The sequence below is a fragment of the Hydra vulgaris genome, chromosome 12, assembly GCF_038396675.1.
Source record: "Hydra vulgaris chromosome 12, alternate assembly HydraT2T_AEP".
NCBI classification, from domain to species: Eukaryota; Metazoa; Cnidaria; class Hydrozoa; order Anthoathecata; family Hydridae; genus Hydra; species Hydra vulgaris.
This window is the reverse complement of record NC_088931.1, coordinates 22,553,423-22,574,167: the sequence shown is the minus strand read 5'-3', so window position 1 is coordinate 22,574,167 and position 20,745 is coordinate 22,553,423. Positions and strand designations below refer to the sequence as shown.

General features: G+C 29.6%; 1 protein-coding gene across 1 annotated transcript in view; it reads left to right on the top strand.

Annotated features, from left to right (window-relative positions):
• The window catches only part of LOC100206380 (uncharacterized), a 98,360-nt gene that overhangs the window by 59,409 nt on the left and 18,206 nt on the right, over nucleotides 1-20,745 (top strand). The window contains exons 8-9 of the mRNA XM_065812567.1: nucleotides 11,821-11,949; nucleotides 14,450-14,572. Coding sequence (XP_065668639.1) covers nucleotides 11,821-11,949; nucleotides 14,450-14,572 — 252 coding nt within the window. The remainder of the gene's footprint in view (nucleotides 1-11,820; nucleotides 11,950-14,449; nucleotides 14,573-20,745) is intronic.

Here is a 20,745-nt window from a genome sequence, read left to right as displayed (position 1 = left end):
GTTTTTTTTTTTTCATAAAATGAATTGCAACACTTTGTCCTACAAAAAATTTATTAAATAAAAAGAATTTTTGAAAGTTTGCAGAAAAAAAAAATTAATAAAAATCCATAAGCCTACCAATCTTAAATAATTTGTGAAAAATTTCTTTTAGTATTTTTTTATTCTTTAAATTTTTAAAAATGATACAGCAACCAAAGAATATATAAAGAATTTTGATGAATTATGGCACACGGTGAAAAACAGCAGGTACCTTTGGTGTGATGGAAGTTAGCAGTTTAATGTAACAGGCTCTGAATATTATAATTTTTTATTCAAATCCAACTGAGTGCTAAAGCATGGTGACAACATCTCTAAAAAGTCAAATTAGCGGCATCGATGAACTTATGTCGTTTCTTTAAGCTTTTTAAAAGCTTTATGCACCACCAAAAGTTCTCAGACTTCCACAATTAAAAAGATTTATTGACTCAATGTCACACCAACGGCAAGGGTATTTGCTGCTATGAGATTGTATGCCACAAATTATATTTGTTTGTTTCACATCCCAAGAAACAAGTGAGCAATAAATAGGCACACTTTGATGAAATCTACAACAGACTTTACATTAGCATGTCTCTGGAATGTCTTCAAAAATTGCTATGAGAATTTGTTGCTTGATACTGGTAGTTTTTTGATGTTGAAACCAATCTGACAAATTTGAACTAGGCTCTGAAGGTTTACTTCACTTGTAACTGTAAAATGGTCTTAAAAATAACTTTTGATTTGCCTGAAGAAACACGTTTGGTTCCACAATTCTGAATTTTCAACAAATAGAAATCAACAGATTCAATAAAGATCCAAACTTTTGCGTCCCATTGTTAGAAAGACCAATGTTTGGCTGAGTCTAAAACATGCTCTGAGATTTCGAAAATTTTTTGAAAAGTTGCAGGTGAAGATCATGTTAAAAAATGTTTGCATTAAAAAGTGCAAATATTAAATTGTATTCTTAAAACCAATTTCTAAATTTCAATATTACCTCTTCTCAGGGGTAAATTTTTCATGATTAATTCTACAGTTATCTTGAACTTCTACAAACCAAAATTTTGTTGCCTTTGAAGTTAATATCCTTCTAAATTAGAGTTGAGCTTTTACCAACTTTTATATTAATGGTGAATTGGTAAAAAAGCATATTTTACTGGTATATAAAATATGCTTTTTTACCAAATAATTTTGGTAAAAAATAAAGGAATCATAGGAAATCTTATTAAATTTTCGTTACTTTTAAAATAATGTCTTATAAGAATCAGATCTTTATTAATATTTGTCATTCATTCTGAATTAAATTTTTGTCACATAATTCAGCAGCAGAAAAGGCTGGGTCAGACTCAATATTTGTTGGAGGGATAGTCTCCAGTGCATTAAACTAAAGTTCAACATTAGCAGTTCTCTTTTCAGATCAACATTTCTTTTGAAATGGCTTTGAATTTGTCATTTGAATTGTGGTGCTATTTTTTGGCTGAATGCTGAATTGCATCCTCGAGTTCATCTATAAGTGAAAGTGGATTTTCATCAAGATTTTCTGAGTTGCACACTTCTTGAATAAATTCTACGCCATCTGGATTTGTTGGGAAAATCTTTTTGAAGCAATCTTTTGAAGTAAAGACATTATAGGCATTTCAAAAACTTCATGTTCTTTAATTTCAGATAAACATTCAAACATTAGAAAGCTTAGAAGATAATTATAAGCTTGTACAGATACCTTATACAATTTTAACAAAGTATAATTTTTCCAATTTCAATGCATTCTCTCTCTCTTAAATGTCTTCTCTTTTCAAAACGTTTCAAAATTGCACAATTCATTGCAATACAAAGACTTGAATCTTGTTGTTTTAGTCTGATCACAAGAAACTTGAAAATTCCCTAACTTGTAAAAAGAGTTGCATGCTGTCAGAAAAAGACTTTTAGCAAATTGACTGGTTCTATAGCAGCGACAAGTTGGTATAAGTTGTTTACTTCATCATCACTGCAAATAAAATATGGACAAACGTCTTTCAATACTTTTATTGAACCTTTAACTTGAAACTGTTAAATGATTGACAGTAGACTGTCCCATCTTTTCTTGACTGTTTCTTCATTTCTACTTGGAGGACATCATTTTTGACTATAGATTTAAAAAATAACTTGACAATTTATCTGACTTCTGTGATGACAGATTGCAAGTGTACTTTCACTTTTCGAATATAATGTTTGCATCCATGGAATCACCAAGAAAATGTGTTTTTTTATGAATATTAGTGAGTAAATAAAAGTAATCAAAAAGCATTTTTGAATGTTCACTAAAAAATCTAAAAGTGTTTTTATGGCCATTTCTCATGCCAGTTGCAATACATTAAACTGACTATATTGCTTGCTTGTGATTTTTGGAAAATCATAACCCTTTTTATACATTTCAGGACAAATAAAAAGCTTTTAACAATGACATGGAAACTAATCAATCCAATGGTGTAAGTCTTCAAAACACTTTTTTAATTGATTGCTTTAGGAAAAAAGTTGAAATCTTATGCTTTTTTGGTTTTGTTGCAGCTTTGTTGATATTATTGTCAACTTTTCTTGTGTTAGTATAGTAAAAATTATTATTTACCCAAATTTACTGACATAATTTTACCGACGCATTGGTAAAACAATTGTGAAAAAAGAATGTGGTTCAATGATCAGGCTTTGAGTTTTTGATTCACAATACCATATTGTCGACAGATATCTTGCTAGTTGTTTGTTTTGATATAGCCTCTTTAGCATGACTATCAGCATATGTCAGCATATGTTGATAGTCATAATCAGTGTATGTTATTATACTTACATAGATAGGTATGCCAGGTATTTGGTATATGATAATGTATGCCAAATACTTGGCATACTTTATAATGTTTGAGTGGTTTCATCATTCATACAGTTTCTATTTTTTCTGCTATGATCTAACTCTAATATGATATTAAAAAAAAAGGATAAATTTCAAAAACATAACTTTCAAATTGAAGTTTTAGAAAATTATAGAATAATTTTTGAGGAATTGAATATTAACAATTTAACAATGCTATCATTATTTTACTAATGAAATCTATTATGAGAGGGTTTTAACATGTTGTCCAGCCTCCGTCAGTCCGGATTTCTGAACTCCAGAAAATTTACACTAGTTTTCTTGAAATTAAATTAACATTAGAGCCATTAGAAAATAATTATAGTAAAACAATTTTCTTAGTCTTTTTCCATAGGTTTTTAACTTTTTAAGGATTTTGGGGGATTTCAAAGTTTGTGGGGCACCTCAAGAATAATCCTAGAAAAAAAGCAATTTTTAGAGAGTATAACTGATATGATTGGAAAACCTGTGCACTACTAGGCTAAATAAATTTCAAAAAATATATATTTACTGCACCCTTATATATATACATGTGTATATTACAAATACATGTATGTATAACATATATATGTATATATAACATACACACACACACACACACACACACACACACACACACACACACACACACACACACACACACAAATATATGTGTGTGTGTGTGTGTGTGTGTGTGTGTGTGTGTGTGTGTGTGTACATTTACTGCACCCTAATACACATACACAACCCTCAGAATTAGAAAAAATGAGGTTGGCAATAAATTGCTAATCTTAAACTGTTAGAGGTTGGCATTAGGTCGGCAAAACAAATTTGAAACAAAGAGGTTACCATGAAACAGAAGCGAGGCAATTTTTTGCCAACCTTAAACACTTTCAGGCCGACCTAACTCGGCAGTTAGGTCGGCCGAATGCTGACTCTAATTCTGAGGGTTGTATACATTATATGTATTAGGGTGCAGTATATATATATATATATATATATATATATATATATATATATATATATATATATATATATATATATATATATATATATATATATATATATATATATATATATATATATATATATATATATATATATATATATATATATACACACCCACACAGTGGGTGCAAAAAGTATCCAACACAAAGGAAAAACTTTATTTAATTAAAGATCATTCAACGAAATAACATAAACAAACACTATTCTAATTTAATTTTACATAGGAAACACAAATATCATATCAAAACAACAATATCATTAAATGTTGACTTGATAATTGCAATTTTGTAAAAGTTAAGGTTCAAAAAATATCCAATACATTGTAAAAAATTTACTCAATACTTCGTCATGTGACCTTTAGCAGCCAAAACTGCTTCTAAACTATTGGAATACTTGTTCACAAGATTAGCACATATGCTAATAGGAATTTTAGCCCACTCTTCCTTGCATATTTCTTTCCATTGGATAAGATTTCTAAGATCTCTCTACTGTACCCTCAATTTCAATTCCCGCCACAGATTTTCAATTGGATTGAGGTCAGGTGATTGGCTTGGCCATTCCAATAAGTCAATTTCCTTCTCCTGAAACCATGCAGGAGTTGCCCTAGCCATGTGCTTAGGGTCATTATTTTGTTGGAATATCCAACCTCGAGGAAGGTTCAATTTTTCGGCTGACTTCACGAGACATCTCTCAAGAATGCACTAATACATTTCGGAGTTCATCCTTCCTTCTATGATTTCCAATTCCCCAGGGCCTGCAGAAGAGAAACAAACCCAAAACGTTATGCTACCACCTCCAAACTTCACTGTTGGGACGGTATTCTCTGGGTGAAATGCAGAGTTCTTCTGTCTCCAAACACAACTGACACAGTTCCGACCAAACAACTCTATTTTAGTCTCATCTGACCATAATATTTTATCTCAAAAGCTTGAAGGTTTACTCAAGTGCTTTTCAACAAAGTTCCGGTGTTTCTTTACGTGAATTTCCTTCAAGAGAGGGGTTTTTCTTGGTGACCGAGAGGGGAATCCTCTCTTTCGAAGAACTGTCCTAATTGTATTCTTGCAAATATTTGTCCCAGATGATTGCAAGTCCTTTTGCAGTTCAGTGCGAGTCAGTCAAAGATTATTCTGTACTTTTCGAACTAAATTCCTAGCTTTACGGTCAGATATTTTTGTAGGACGCCCTGAACGAGGCAGACTAGCCGAAAAATGGAAGGATTTCCACCTCCGAACAGTATCACCAACTATCGAAATTGGGATATTTAACACAGATGAAATTTTTCTATATCCCAAACCATCTCTGTGCAGCTGAATAATTGATTTTCTAGTTGATTCAGACAATTCTGCAGTTTTAGGCATTGTTGAAGAGCGTAAAATTTAGGCCACCTTTCAATGAAGATGTCAGGTAATAAATGACTGCAGTTAGAAAGATTCTATCACGTTCTTTTGCATTCTAGAATGTTCCAACGTTTTCTGATTCTAGAATATTCCCTCAAACATAACGGATAACAAATTATTGGCGAATCAAATTCTTTTTTTATGATGTGTTGGATACTTTTTGAACCTTAACTTTTACAAAATTGCAATTATCAAGTCAGTATTTAATATTGTTGTTTTGATATGATATTTGTATTCCCCATGTAAAATTACATTAGAATAGTGTTTGTTTACGTTATTTTGTTGAATGGTCTTTGATTAAATAAAGTTTTTCCTTTGTGTCGGATACTTTTTGCACCCACTGTATATATATATATATATATAATATATATGTATATATATATATATATATACATATACAATATATATATATATATATATATATATATATATATATATATATATATATATATATATATATATATATATATATATATATATATATATATATATGTATATATATATATTTATATATATATATACATATATATATATATATACATATATATATATATATAAATATATATATATATATATATATATATATATATATATATATATATATATATATATATATATATATATATATATATATATATATATATATATATATATATATACACACTCAATTTTGGAAAACAGCTTTACCATTGTTTAGTGCTGCTTTAAATCAATGTAAAAAATACTTTTTTTTTTTCTTTTTATCAAAAGGTTGCCTGCTCAAAATAATTTAGTTCAAATTAACTTACAATTGTACTTTTTTTTCTAGTTTGATATTGTTTAGCTTATCCTAAGAATTAGGGAAATTTTGTTTCAAAATGTCCAGTCTTGGACCCTTTGAAACAGAAAGAATTTGGGGTTAGTACTCCATACCAAAATGCAAATATTTTAGAACCTTAGTGTTAGATATGAAGCCACATAACTGAACTTGGACAAGTTGGCAGGAGCCTTAAGAAGAAATCTTTTTTATTTAACAACCTGACACCATAAAATTTAATTGCTAAGATATATAGTTTGACTGTCAGTAAAGCACTAGGTGTTTTTCTTAAGCAAGTGGCACCAACTTAAACTGGCTTGCAGCTTTTTGGCTTATGTTGCAGTTTGTAGATTGAAATGAAAAGAAGCTGCTTGGGTATTAGTTTTTTGCTTGTGAGAACAGGGATTTATTTGACAATAAACATAGATGTGGTTTGTTCAAAGGTAATACAACTATTTAATTAAAGCAAAGTATTGTCCTGGTCATGTCATGTCTTGGTCATGGTTAATTTTGTATTTGATTATTTGTTTAAATCATTTATTGTTGTACATGGATTATAGTTATTTGCTCTTATGATTTTTGTTTATTGCTAATGTTATTTAATTTGTGATTAGCTGTAATGTCTATAGAATCATCTAATGTCTCATTTAAAGATTTTAATAATTAACATTTTTTCTTTTTTCTTTTTAACCAATTATGAATAATATTTTAATGTTAGTACTATATTTTGAATTATTTAACATCTTTTAACTCAAATCAGTAACATTAAAAAAAAGTCTTAAATATACCTTTAGTTATTATCTTTGGAAAATTCAATCAGAAAAGAAAAACTTCATGTATGGAAAAACTTCACTTCATCAAACTTACACCAGAAAATAAAGAGAATTAAAAATCAAATAAGTTTCAACATGCAGTTAAAGAAACAGAGAACCAAAATGTTGCATTCTACAATATTAAACTGGGTTCAGATTTCTTTAAAAACAAACTCTAATTCAAAAAACGTCAAAAATTTTACAAATCAATTCTTAAAATAATAGTTATTGACCTCTAGCTGTTGTCTTTTGTAAATGATGCCAGGTTATTCAGCAACTCACTTTTGAATCACCAAAACATCAAATGGTGAGTGAAAAATACAACAGAAGCTTACTGAGTTTAACATATGAAATAATAAAAACTGCTCAAAAGAAATGTTTAATCTGAAGCTTAATTTGTGTCAGTCTTGATAACTGGTCTGGTCCGAAATTTGCATCAGTCTTGATGGTCAGAATTTCATCATATGTGCAACAAGTTCTATATTGCTGCTTGCCATTTGATGACAGTCGTGCTAAAAAAAATTTTCAACAATATTGAAACAACAAGAGAGTAAGAAATTTTGCCAAAAATTGGAATTTGCTAACAAAGCAATAGAGCAAACATCAAAATTTCAATAAACCTGTTACTTTAATTCAACGGATGTTATTTTAAATAACCAGGCTGTTATTTTAAGTCAACTGGATATATTATCACTTCATTAAATTTCTAATTAAAATAAAACTATTTTCTGATGCCATTATATATATTATAATTGTAAAATATCAGAAACTTTTTTTATGTATTACACCTTTTTTTCAAAAAACTTTAAAGCAAGAAATGAATAAAAAAAAAGTTTGAGTTTAAAATTAATAGAATTTTACCTCCTTCTCATGAAAGGTGGACCCTTGCTCTTCATAAACCTTTAACTCTTAATTTAAATAAAACTGGAACAAATAAGATTATTAAGAAATAAAACTAGTAGAACTAGAACTAGAGTAGAACTAGAGTTATCTCTATTCAGTTAAATAAAACTAGAGTAGAACTAGACTCATCTCTATTCAGTTAAATAAAACTAGTAGAACTAGAGTCATCTCCTCTATTTAATTGTCAAAATAATATCAGAGTTATTTTTAGCCATTTTTATTTTTAAGTTTTGAAGAGATCTTAAATATTTGCTCTTCTTTTTTTAGTTTGCTATTGTAACAAATCTGAACCAAAACTCATTTAAAAATTATTTTACCCCTATTATGTAAAAAAATTTAACTTTAATATGAATTATATAAATTTAAAAAAAAATTAAACTTTACGTAATATTTATATTAACATCATTAAAAGTTAAATTACGTCGGTTCCGTATTTCAAAGTATGTACTTTTAAAGTACGATTTGAAACCACATTAAAAATCATTTAAAAACTTAACATCTTTAAATTAAACAATATTGTTATAAAAATAATTATCATTAAAGTTTAAAATAAAATTATCAATAAAATTCACTATGGAAAAAAACACATACTTTTAGTCCCTGTGTAATAAAGAATTAAAAGTTCAAAAAGTTCATATTAGGAGGTAATCAACTAGTATTCAGGGTGGTAGCCCTTCTATCAAAGACCAACTCATCATTGAAGGTGAATTTTTTTCCAATAACATGGACTTCCTTTGAGATATAAAAATATATATATGATATATTTATATATAAATATATATATTTATATATAAAATTTATATATAAAGCTTATATATATATATACATACATATATATATATATATATATATATATATATATATATGTATATATATATATATATATATATTTATATATATATATATTAAAATGTGGTAGTGGTGTAGTGGTAAAGCGCTCGCTTCATAAGCGAGAGATTCCGAGTTCAATCCCCACCACATCCCTGGTAGTACCGCGCTCAACTTGTTTCTCCTCGCAGCGGCCTTGTTTGTCAAGGTTCGTGTTTCGGAGTTATAGAGTTGAGAGAGGGTTATAACCACTATTAAGTAGCCTCCTCATCTGTAGTGGCCTTATCGGCCTTGAGAAGGTGAATAACAAAAATATATATATATATATATGATATATAAAATAACTATAAATAATATATATGGTATTATTAATACTTTATAAAAAAATCATTAGCAGTGATTTGTTACTTTATTTAAATGCGTTTCAATAATATAAAAACATAAGTAAAGATCAAAGTTGTTTAATTCAAACGGCTTTCAAAAAAGTTTGTCTTTTCTTCCTTCTCAACAAAACTTTTTTCTTTTTTTAGAGTGTATTAACTTTAATGATTCTTATGTAAAGTTTATTAAAGAGACAATCTTTTTTAAAATCGTCACTGATAAAATTTAATTTTTTTTTTTTAATTCTTTTTATTATGTAACCATTTTTAAAAAAAAATCTTATATAGTTAATAATATAAATAAAAATACAACTTTCATTGATACTTTAATTAAAAACATTAGTTGCTTCATTCAAAAGCGTTTTGGTAAAAACATAAGTAAAGATAAACATGTCGAAGTTATTTGTTTCTAACATAATTAAAAACCATTTATTTCTATTTTAAAAATTTTTAAAAAGTTAAAAACCATTTTAAAAAAGTTAAAAACCGTGGTCAAATTGTCAAAACAAAGTAATGTTTGAGTGGTTATATTATGGCATGAAATCGCACACCTTCCTGGCCAAGCTTGTTTATAAGTTCATTCGAGTCAGGCCTTGTTCCTTATGTTTGGAAACAGGCAACTAATCATGTGCAACTAATTTTCTAGAGGTGCTAGATATTATTACTGAAGCGCTTAGTGATGGATTTGCTGCCATGCTGATTCTCTTATATTTTGCCAAGGCATTTGATAGAGTGTCTTACCACATGCTTTAACTCAGATTAGCTGGTTATTGTATCAAAATAATAGTTTGGTTAAAAGACTTTCTCAGCAACAGGAAGCAGAGTGTTGTTTTGCGTGAAGTTTGTTTAGATTAGATGTGTTAATTGGTGCAACCCAAGGCTCTGTCATTGGACAACTTTTGTTTCTAATTTTTATCAATGAAATGCCAGAACTTGTTGGAAATTATTGTAAATTGTTTGCTTATGATAGTCAACTAATTGCCAAATTAAAAAGTGTTCATGATTTTGCCCATAACCAGGTTGTCATAGACATTTAAATTGTCATTTAAATGAGTGGTCTAGACTGTGGCATATAGATTTCTGCATCAGCAAGTGTGAAGTTTTAAAGTTTCATGGCATCTCAATCACTTACTTTACATGATGGATGATGCTGGAAATTGGATTTAATTAAAGAATGTCTGCATTGAAAGAACACTTCAAATTTATACAAACAACAAGCTCAAATGGACTGACCAAATAAATCAAGCATCACTAAAGGCTAATATGGTTTTTAGGAATGTTTAAGAAAGCGTTTAAAAGATAGAATGTGTGTATGTTTCTCAAACTCTACACAGCTTATGTTTGTCCTCTGCTTGAATACTGTGCACAAGTTTGGAATCCATTCCTTAGGAAAGATATTAAACAGCTTGAACAGATACAGAGGTGTGCTACTAAGTTACTGCTGCAGTTACAGAGCCTGAGTTATAAATCATGTCTGGCTAAATTGGGATTAACAACTTTATATGAATGTAAATTAAGAGGTGACTTAATCCAATATTTTAAAAATTTTCAAGAACTTTAATATAGTTAAGTAGCAAAATCCTACTCTCAGCTCATTAACAGCTAATGTTGGAACAGTCTACTAGATTTTGTTAATGCTTCATATAGAATCTGTGTTAGCTGATATAAAAGAAACTTTTAGCTTTAATTAGAAAAGCTGCATTCAAATAAGGCATTCGATTCTCAACTTTAATAGATCACAGGAACAACAGCAACAACGACAACGTCTGTTTCAACAACAACGTATGTTTCAAGAGATCAAGCTGAGTATTGTACTCTCTCATTAAACAGTTTCAATGATGGTGCATGCATTTAAGTTCTTTTGTGAGTGGTTTAACATAAAATGATATCATGAACCTTATATGAAGCTACTTGTTTTGCACAAATCAATCAGACCAATTTAATAATGGCATGAAGCAATGTTCAAAAGAAATTTTCAAAGAAAAACTCACAACTTAACATCTGTCAGAGCCGCTTTTTGTACACAAGAAATAATTGATAATTTTTTTGAAGTTGTTACAAACAATATAAACCCTATGGTAAAACTTCTTTCATATTAGGAATTGCAATAAAAATGGTTTCTGTGGTCAAGACAAAATAACCGTTGTGCGTTGAAAAGGTGCAAGATATGTTTTGAAGCTCTCTGTTGAAAATGCAAAAATCTATTATGCAGAACAATTGCTGCAATAATAATGGATACTTTACACCTCCATTTGTGATACAAAATACAAAATGCAAGAGTTTAGTTAAAAGATAACTTTCTTCCATTGATCAAACACGTATATAAAAGTGGCAAATATCTTTCATGTTTGTACTCTATTGCTGGTTTTCAATATACTGCATTATTTCAGCTCAACAACAAATAAAACAAACAATGTGCATTAGCATTAGTATCTTGGAAACATTTAATCGACCAACACCTTCAACCGGTTTTACTCTTTTGTATAAAGTAAATAAAAAATAATTGTACTAAAAATTGTATCACCTAATTTTTGCAGAAAATATTGCATTTATATTTGGTGTGTATGGCAACAATACACATATATAACATATACATACAGTGTTGTAAAGGTTTTTGTAGTATAAGGTTCTTTGATTTTTAATGGATTTTTATTTGAATCTGACATAATTTAGATGTAATTAGGCATGGTTTGAAATATTTTAGATTTCTAATCATTCCTTTATATTTTATACTTATTTAGATACTAATCCTATTCTGTCTTATCTTTTTTTTCTGTCTTTTCTACTAATGGTAACGTTATATTATGATATAAAAATCTTTGTTAAGATATTGATGAATGCAGTAATGGGGAACACAAGTGTGACAAGAAAACTACTACATGCAAAAATATTGCTGGTAGCTATGAGTGTAGTTGTAATAGCGGATATGAAAGATACAATAAAACAGTATGTACTGGTAAGATACTAAACTTAATTTTTAATCTGTTTTAATTGTGGATATTTTTTAAAGATATAAAAATGATTGTTGTTTAGTTTTTTGCATTTCTTTTAATTTTTTTAATTTTAAAAGAAATTATTTATAAGGGAAAGGAGGGTAAGTGTGCGCACCTAATGGGTTTTTTTTTTATAAAAAAAGTAATTAAAATGATAGACAGTTGAAATTTTTATACAATAATCCTTAATACATAACAAAACTTTAGACATACAAATAATATTGCATTGAAAGAAAAGCTTGAAAATATAAATTTTATAAAAAATTAGAATTGCCCACTTTTAACCGATCATGCGCGTAAGAGTCTACATATGAGTGGATAAGAGTCTGCATATGAGAGGATAAGAGTCTGCATATGAGAGGAAAGAATGCGCACTAACAATAATCGCAAATAAATGGCCCAGTTCCTTCATAACTAGTGCATTCTTCATGCCACCAATTCTTGCAAAGTCCGCATTGATTCCATTCTTCATCCATTTTCCCTGCTTCTTCATGAGCTGGACAAATCCTTTCTTCATTTTCATTATTTTTAATATCTGTAACATTTCCAACGTTTTTGGCTTTTTAAACATTTTTAGCTTTTTTGACGTTTTTAAAACGAGATTTTTTTTAAGAAAATTTTATTCTTTTTTTTTAGCTCGATCGGCTTTTTTGATTCTTGACTCGTATTTTCTGTTTTCTAGCTTCTTTTTATATGGAGACAACGTTATGAAATTTGATTGTTGAGATCTTTTTTTGAGTCTCTTTTTAGTTTTTTTGGAAGAGGAACAATTGTATTAATATAAACTTTATGTTATTGGAACATGTGAGGAATGATTGTTTTACTTGCAAGTTATTTTCATCCAACAAATTTTTATCCAAAACATTTTCAATTAATGAATTTTTATCTAATGCATTTTTATTTAATGTATTTTTATTTAATGCCATTTCTTCATTCAGAGTGACTTGTGAAAATGCAAATTCCATTTGGTATGTACAAATTTCATCTGTATTCATATATCCTGTATCACTAATCAGAGGCAAACTTCCAGGAGAAGCATCCTTGAACAAGAGTAGGTTCTTCATTTTCCTAGGAAAAATCAATACAGGTGGGGCAAAAATCCCAGTAGTGTTCACGCAACAAACTGCAGTAACCACTTGTTCTCTCACTAAAAATCTTGCAGGCAGTTTTTTTGCCACAGGAACTTACAATCTTGGGCGTTTTATTTGGAACAGTGGCAATACCTGTTTTTTCCATATTGAATTTTCTATGAGCAGAAAATTTTTTTTCAATACAAACGTTTTTTAAGTTCTCATAAAATTTTGAGACTTGCACTTTATTAAATCCCATTGTTCTTTCTAAATTGCATTGTTCTGGAGTCCTAACATAAAGATCACGACATTACAAAATGCCTTTAGCCAGTCTTTCCCTGCAACTCTTTTTTCTTGATTGAATCTATCAGAGATCCCATTCAGTTCAAAATATTCAAAAGCAATCCTCATAATATGCTTTCGAGTTAGTCCATAAAACCTGTTATCAAGATCCTTACAGTGTTGAGCAAGCTCTTTTTCCATTTCATCACTGAGAGTATTTCTGAAAAGTCCTAGAGATACTGGTGTCGTACCCTGAAACAAACAAAAACAGTAAAATGTTATAAATATACCATATTAAATAAATAAAGAATATTCCAAAATCCAGAAAACTTTAAGTAACTTATAGTTTTGAGCCTTTTCCTTAAAGAGCTCTTGCAAACACCCAAATCTTTGGCTACTTTTCTTTGACTTTCACGTTTATTCTTTGTTTAGCTATTTCCATCATATCTGCTGTGATGAGAGTTCTATCAGTCTTTCATTTGTACGATAACATTTTAAAACATTTGTAAATTTGAAACTGTAAATAACTGTGAAAAAATACAATTTTAATTATTATAGAAACCATGCAACATCAAATTTCAAACTTTGAAAAGTGAGTTTTTTATTGTATAAAATATTTGTCTGCTTTTGTAATGTGTTTTAAAAGTTATTACCAGATTGCAACACCTTACACAAATTCTAACCTTCCTTATTATTAGGAACTAAAATTACTACAACTCAGTATAATATTTATCATATTTCATAAACAATAAATGCGAGTATTAACTAAACTTCTTTTCTTTATATTTACATGCTAAAATATGGAAATCATATCTTACCTGATATTTCAAAACGTAGTTAGGTAATTAAATTATACAACATGCATCCTTCTATTATCCAGATAGTCACACTGACACATGACAATGACACTTGCTTGCAGTGCCATCAATAGTCTGAATTAAACATGCGCACTCTTAACCAACCACGCATTCTTATCCTCCTTTCCCTTACTCCTAACATCTACAAGATGTTTTTTGAATTATCATATAAATATATAATTATAAATGTTTGTATAAATATATAGCTGTAAATATTTTGCTTTTGTTTTGTAATATTTTAATTTTATTTCCAGACAAAAACGAGTGTCTAATTGATAATGGAAAATGTCATGATAAATGTACTAATACTGCTGGTTCTTATTACTGCAGCTGTCCATTAGGTTTTAAACTTGCTAATGACAAACATAAGTGTGAAGGTAATTGTTTTTTTAAAATTTTATTAAAAGTTTGACTTTTTAAATTTACTATGACCATTAGGGGAGATTTACCTTAGCTGGAACAGTATCTTAATTGGACCACTTGCGTTTATTTTGACAAAAATGAGTTATGACTATGTTTTGCATTTTTCTAGTAAAAAGTTTTATTTTCTACGTTTCGACAGATTTTGAAAGTTATCCATCAAAAAATGCATGTGCACCAGTTTAAAGCTTTTTTGCATCATTTTTTTCTATGATTCAATTTTGTGTTCACACTTTATTGATTGCATTGGGTAAACTATACTGCTTTTGGTTATACCATTTTTGTGTTTAATGCGATGGGATTTAAAATGCAAACAACAAAATAAACTTATCTTATAAGTTGCTGCAAGCATGATGTTATTGATAATGATATGATATTGCAGTGATATAACAAAATAGTTCAAAGTTTCCTTGATTGGAACTATAAAGTTTTTCTTACTTAATAAAACTAACTTAACTTGATAAAATTAAAAGGTTGAAGAAATAGTTCAGACGCAATTTAAAAATGCTTAGTAACAACCTTAAATCTCATAAATAATACATTGTTTATTGTTTTTTAATTAATAAAATAAAATAAAATCATAATTGAAATCATAGTTGAAGCCTTAATACAATTTTTTGTAAGTAATTTTATATTGCTACGGTAATATTAATCTTATTTGAGGTTTTGAATGAACTGTTTAAATTATTGCTGTAAAGGTAAAAAATTCATTTTTAATTTCTTTTTGCTGGTTTTACTGGGTATTAAAAGAAACAACCTGTTCCGATTAAGGAATCAAAGTGTTCCAATTTAGGAAATTGATTGCCTTGATTGGAACAAAATGGTATCTTTGCAAAAATAAATTTATTTTCAATAACAGTGCAATCAATTAAGTCAAATTATGGTTAAAAGAATAGTAGAGTTGTCTGTTTGTATTAATCAAATAATAAATGTTTTCATAGTTAGGCCATCTTCGGTTAATAAATGTTTATTTCTTAAGTGTTTCAAATAATGCATCTCTCCCCTACATAAACTTGATTATCTTTTTAGTAACAGTGAAGTTTATTTTAAAATTTTAAAACTGTCAAGACAAATATTATGAAATATATGACAGTTATTGTTTTAAGTGCTATAGATCTATGAATACATGATGAATTTAACTATTCTTAAAGACAGATGGGAAAGAGACAATCTTATTCAACAATATAAGCTTCTCAACAATTTAAACCTATTGACTGGTATGTAAAGTCTTGCAGCATAGCACTAAGAGCTCAACATCGAATTAGATTTTATTGCGAGATTGTCAAAATTTAACAAACCAAAATTCAATGACTGGAATACTTTGCCAGATAATGTTATTGAGGCAACATCAGTTGATAAATTTAAACAGCTAATGGACAATTTTCAATCAATGTAGTTACTACAGCTCATCATTTATCGTAAATGCCACACAAAAGTGGCTGGCATAAAAACTGGGTATAGACGCGTATGGTCAGCTGATGATAAGGTTAAGCTGTGGTTTTGAGTAACTTAATTAACTAACTAATCTTGATCTTGTGTGGTGCCAAAGTATGTCAGTGTCAGATTTCAATAGTAATCAAGTATAAAATGTTCTCATGTACAGTTTGAATGAACCTAAAGGGTTTTGTTGTGCATACACAACAAACATGCTTTAGTGATTTGTTTAAATTTAATAGGAAAACCAATTTATTGAAAAAACAAATGTTAAAAATAGAGACAAATTACTTGTGCACAAATTACTTATGCACTAATTAATTATGTCAAATTACTGTGTGCATAACATCAAATCATTTAATTGTTTTCTGTGCAACAATGCAATCTATTGATAGGTCTTTCATTAACATTGTTTATTTTTTTAAACATCCAATCAAATACTAAACATGATAATGGAAGGCCAAAAAATACCACTCCAAAAAACATATAATATTTGACTGTAAAGGATATAAAGATTTCATGCTCATAAATTCTTACTCAACTGTCTCCTAATATAAATGTAAGTGTCCACATAAAGCGTATACACAAAATAAATGTGGAAGCAATTCCTGGTGCTGTTTTTTATATTGCCATATATAGAGGAAAAGCAGATAAGAAATTTAAATATACAAAAGTTCGCTAAAAAAGCTTTAATTTGGCAAGCTATTTGCAGCTATTTATATTTCTCAGTTCACACTTTCTGGTCAAATATATGTTAAAGAATGTTTACAAAAACGCCTTTTACCTCTTATTAAATCACACGATAACAGACCTGTGTTCTGGCCTGATTTAGCTTTAATTTATTATTGTAAACTAGCTATGGAATGGTATAAAAAGAATAATGTGAAATTTGTGCCTAAAACAGAAAATCCTTCAAACTGCCTAGAATTGAGAGTTATTGAAAAGTACTGGGCTATTATTAAAAGAAAAATGAAAAAAACAAAAAAGCTTTGCAGAAACATTAAAGATATTAAAATATCATTTAAAAAACCATCAAATAGTTTTGATTCTTATTCTGTGCGCAAGCTTGTGGGTACCACTAAAGCAAAAGCTCGAAATTTTATTAGATTCCCACAGGAATAATTAATTTTTTTTTAATGTTTGATCTTCTTATATTATTGTATTAAAATTATTACTTGGTTTGAAATAAAAATTGAGTACTTTTTTTTAGTTGTTTTTCTACTTTCACATTTATTTTGTGTACACGCTTTAGTTTGAAGATGTCTTGCCAAAGATTTTAATCAATTGTATCATGCGGCATTAGAGCCATGCTCTTTTTAAAAATGTATGTGTGATATGCCTCAAATTTTGCAAAGAACACAAAGATTGGACTGCTAAGATGTAACTGTTAAAATGTCATGTTCTTGTAGATTTAGTGCAAGTTAAAATGTCATGTTCTCAGATGTAGTGCATGTTAAGCAATTTCTGTCACACAACACAACATTGTTAAGCAATGTTCAACAATTATAATTTGGCAGCAATTATTACCAGAGGTAGTGCTGACACTTTTTACAACAAAGTGAAAATGTCAGTTCCGCAAATTACTTGGAAGTTTTGAAGAAGTGATAAATTGGCTTCAAATTAGATGATTTAAAATTTTTAATCTTGGCAGGACAACTTGCGTCTTGTCTGCGTTTCTCCTTGTTCGCGAGTCCTTGTGAGCTTGTGCCTAGTTTCTCCTTGTTCTCCTTTAAGCGGTTTAGACTGCTATGATTTCTCTAAAACTTTCATCTTGTATTTCTTCTTCAGACTCTATCACATTTCATACTACTACCTAAAACCTGACTGAGATTCTTTTCATGATTTTCTTTGTGCCTTGGGCTGGTGTCTCTCCACTGATAATTGTGAATTCTTTGAAACCACCTGGATTCCTGCTTGGAAGCTTTTATTCCTTTTTGTTGGTTTTAAGTCAAACTTTGTTCTACCCCATGGTTTCCACCTAGTGCAGCCGTTATTTCTAATTGTAATCTTTTTTTTATTTTTATCTTTTTTACATTAACTATCTTGAGAGCAACTGTCTTTTTATTAACCAAGAAATCAATGTAAAAAGGTGTTGTTTGTTGTTCCAATATTCTCAGTTTACTAAGTCTTGTATTTTATCTTTTAAAAAAACAAGGCTGTAAGCAACTATTATTAGAGTTGGAAGTTATTGGAAGAGATGAAGTTTATAAAGCAAGATAATGATGAAAGATTGCAAATTAAATGAATTATAAGAATAGAATCCGGAGAAAGAAAGTGGTAAGCACGGTAACGAGATGCAACCTTAGCAGATGCTAATTTTTCAATGGATTTGATATATGGTTTCCAAGAAAGATTGGGAGTAAGAGTTAATTCTAGAAGATGAAAGGTAGATGACTCATTAAGTACATTACCATTTATAAATGTAGGAAGATCTAGATTGTTGCAACAATGCCTCCAAGCAATCAGAGAGTGTTGGCTTCTTATCAAAACAAGAATAAATGGTAGTATCATCAGCGAACAATAACAATGGTAATGTAAGTTAAAAAAAGTATAGGGCTAAGGATAGAACCTTAAGGAACCCCTGAAGTTACTGGAAATGAAGAAGAGTGATATTATTGCTGTTAACAAATCAGCAATAGAACGAGAAGATAAAAATGTATATTGATCTGAAAGTAAGTTCTTAGATAAGAGATTAGGTATTTGTTAATTAAAGACTCAAAAACCTTGCTCACAATAGTAAAAAGACTAATGGGGTGGTAGTTCGATGAGTCAGATTGCTTTCCAGAATTTTTGAAAATAAGAATAACAGATGCAATTTTCCAGCAGGCTGGAAAGCAAGACTCTGATAAGCACTTGTTAAATAGTCTTGAAAGTGTAGACAACAGCTCCGAAGAACACTTCTGCAAGACTATAACAGGTATGTTGTCTGGACCACAAGCTGTAGAAGAGTCTAAACAGGAAATCACCTTAGATATAGAAGCTCGAGGGGATGAATGTCAAGTAATGGATCAACCTGTTTGTTGGCTATATCAGGTAGGATGTGATTAGTGGAATTAAGAGATGAGATGATGAAAAGTTATTTGCAAACAATTCAGCTTTGTTTTTAGGTGAGGTAACAAAATCTGAACCATGCATCTGAACCATGAGAAGAGGAATAATAGAATAGCACTTATTATAGACTGCTAAAGATTCTCCAGAAGTCTCTAGAGTCTAATTTTTGATATAAAATACAAGATTTTGTGACCTGAAAATAGCGGGCTTTGGCGTTAGACAAAATTATTTTCCAATGGAAATTTAGACAAAATCTTTTTACAATGGAATCTTTTATTCCCTCTCTACTTGAAATTGTTGAGAGGGAATAAAGGATTCCATGCCAGCCAAGAAGTTACATAAGAAGCACATTTGTCAGCAGGAAGATGAAAGATTTCTACCCAACGGCCATCTCAAAGAAAATAACAGAAAGAGTCTCAAACCGCTTAACAAGGTAGTTGTAAAAGGTACAATGATAGGAGGATTCTGATGATGAAAAAGAATGAGATAATAGTTTTAAAGAGAGCAAGCCTTGATCAGAAGCACCTAAGGGTGAATGTGCAGAAATTGAGCACTGACTATGATCAGAAACAAGATTCAAGTTGAGATGGTAAATGATTTGGATTGTCTGGAAAGCAAGTTGGAAAGTTGACTATTTGTGTTAGAGATTGAGAAAGGCAAAAGTTGTGGGCCTTGCAGAGTCACTGACACTAGAACCAAGCCATTCAGTGTGATGAGCATTTAAGTCACTGACAATAATGATATTAGCTGAAAGATAAAGAGAAAGGGCTTGGTCAATTTGATCAGAAATAACGTCATAAAGAGTGCAGTCTTTAGATGAATGGGAGCGATATAGAACAAAAAGAAAGGTGATTGTGAAGTGGTGCTAAATAAAAGCACATAAAAGAACAGTCTGTGAATTCAAGATTCCCTACAAATGGGTGAGTTCTTATGAATATTGCCCAGGCCAAGCACGCAACTATTGGAGTGAGTGTTTACGAATAAAAGGAAGATAACCATCAACACTAAGATCACAAGATGAGACAGCTAAACTCAAATTCTCACATTCAGTCTCACTAATTCAGTCTCACAAAGAGCAAGTAGGTCTGTTTACATTTCCAAGAGATAAGGCTCAACAGAAGAAAAAAAAGTTACTTCGAAGACCATGAATATTAGTGAATGATAGATTTAGAGAACTTGGTGATGACTATGGCTTTTTGTGTTTTATAGTTTTTGATACTTTAGTCATTTTTTAAATTGTTAAAGAACTTGACCCAAAGCACAGATAGTACCTACTACACTATCTAATCGTCCAAGCAATTGCCTTATTACTATTAATAAACTTTAAGTTGTAACAAAGGAACACTATTCATATGCATCATGGCACTGTTAGTACTCGAGTATTTTAAAGCTGAAATCAGCCTCACTGAGAGCTACCATAGAGTTCGGGAAACCTGACTACCAGCCAGCCTCAGAACTATAAAACTGTGTTTTAGAGCTGTACCCTCATTAGGAGATAATAGAATGAGTTGCCTAATCAAAAGCAAAACCCATGCAATGAGTCAAGAAGAGCCAGCATTCAACATCCTAATCTGGAAACAATGTATTATAAATACATTTACACCAACCTATTAGATGAGTTTTTTGTATCTAATAATTGAATTTA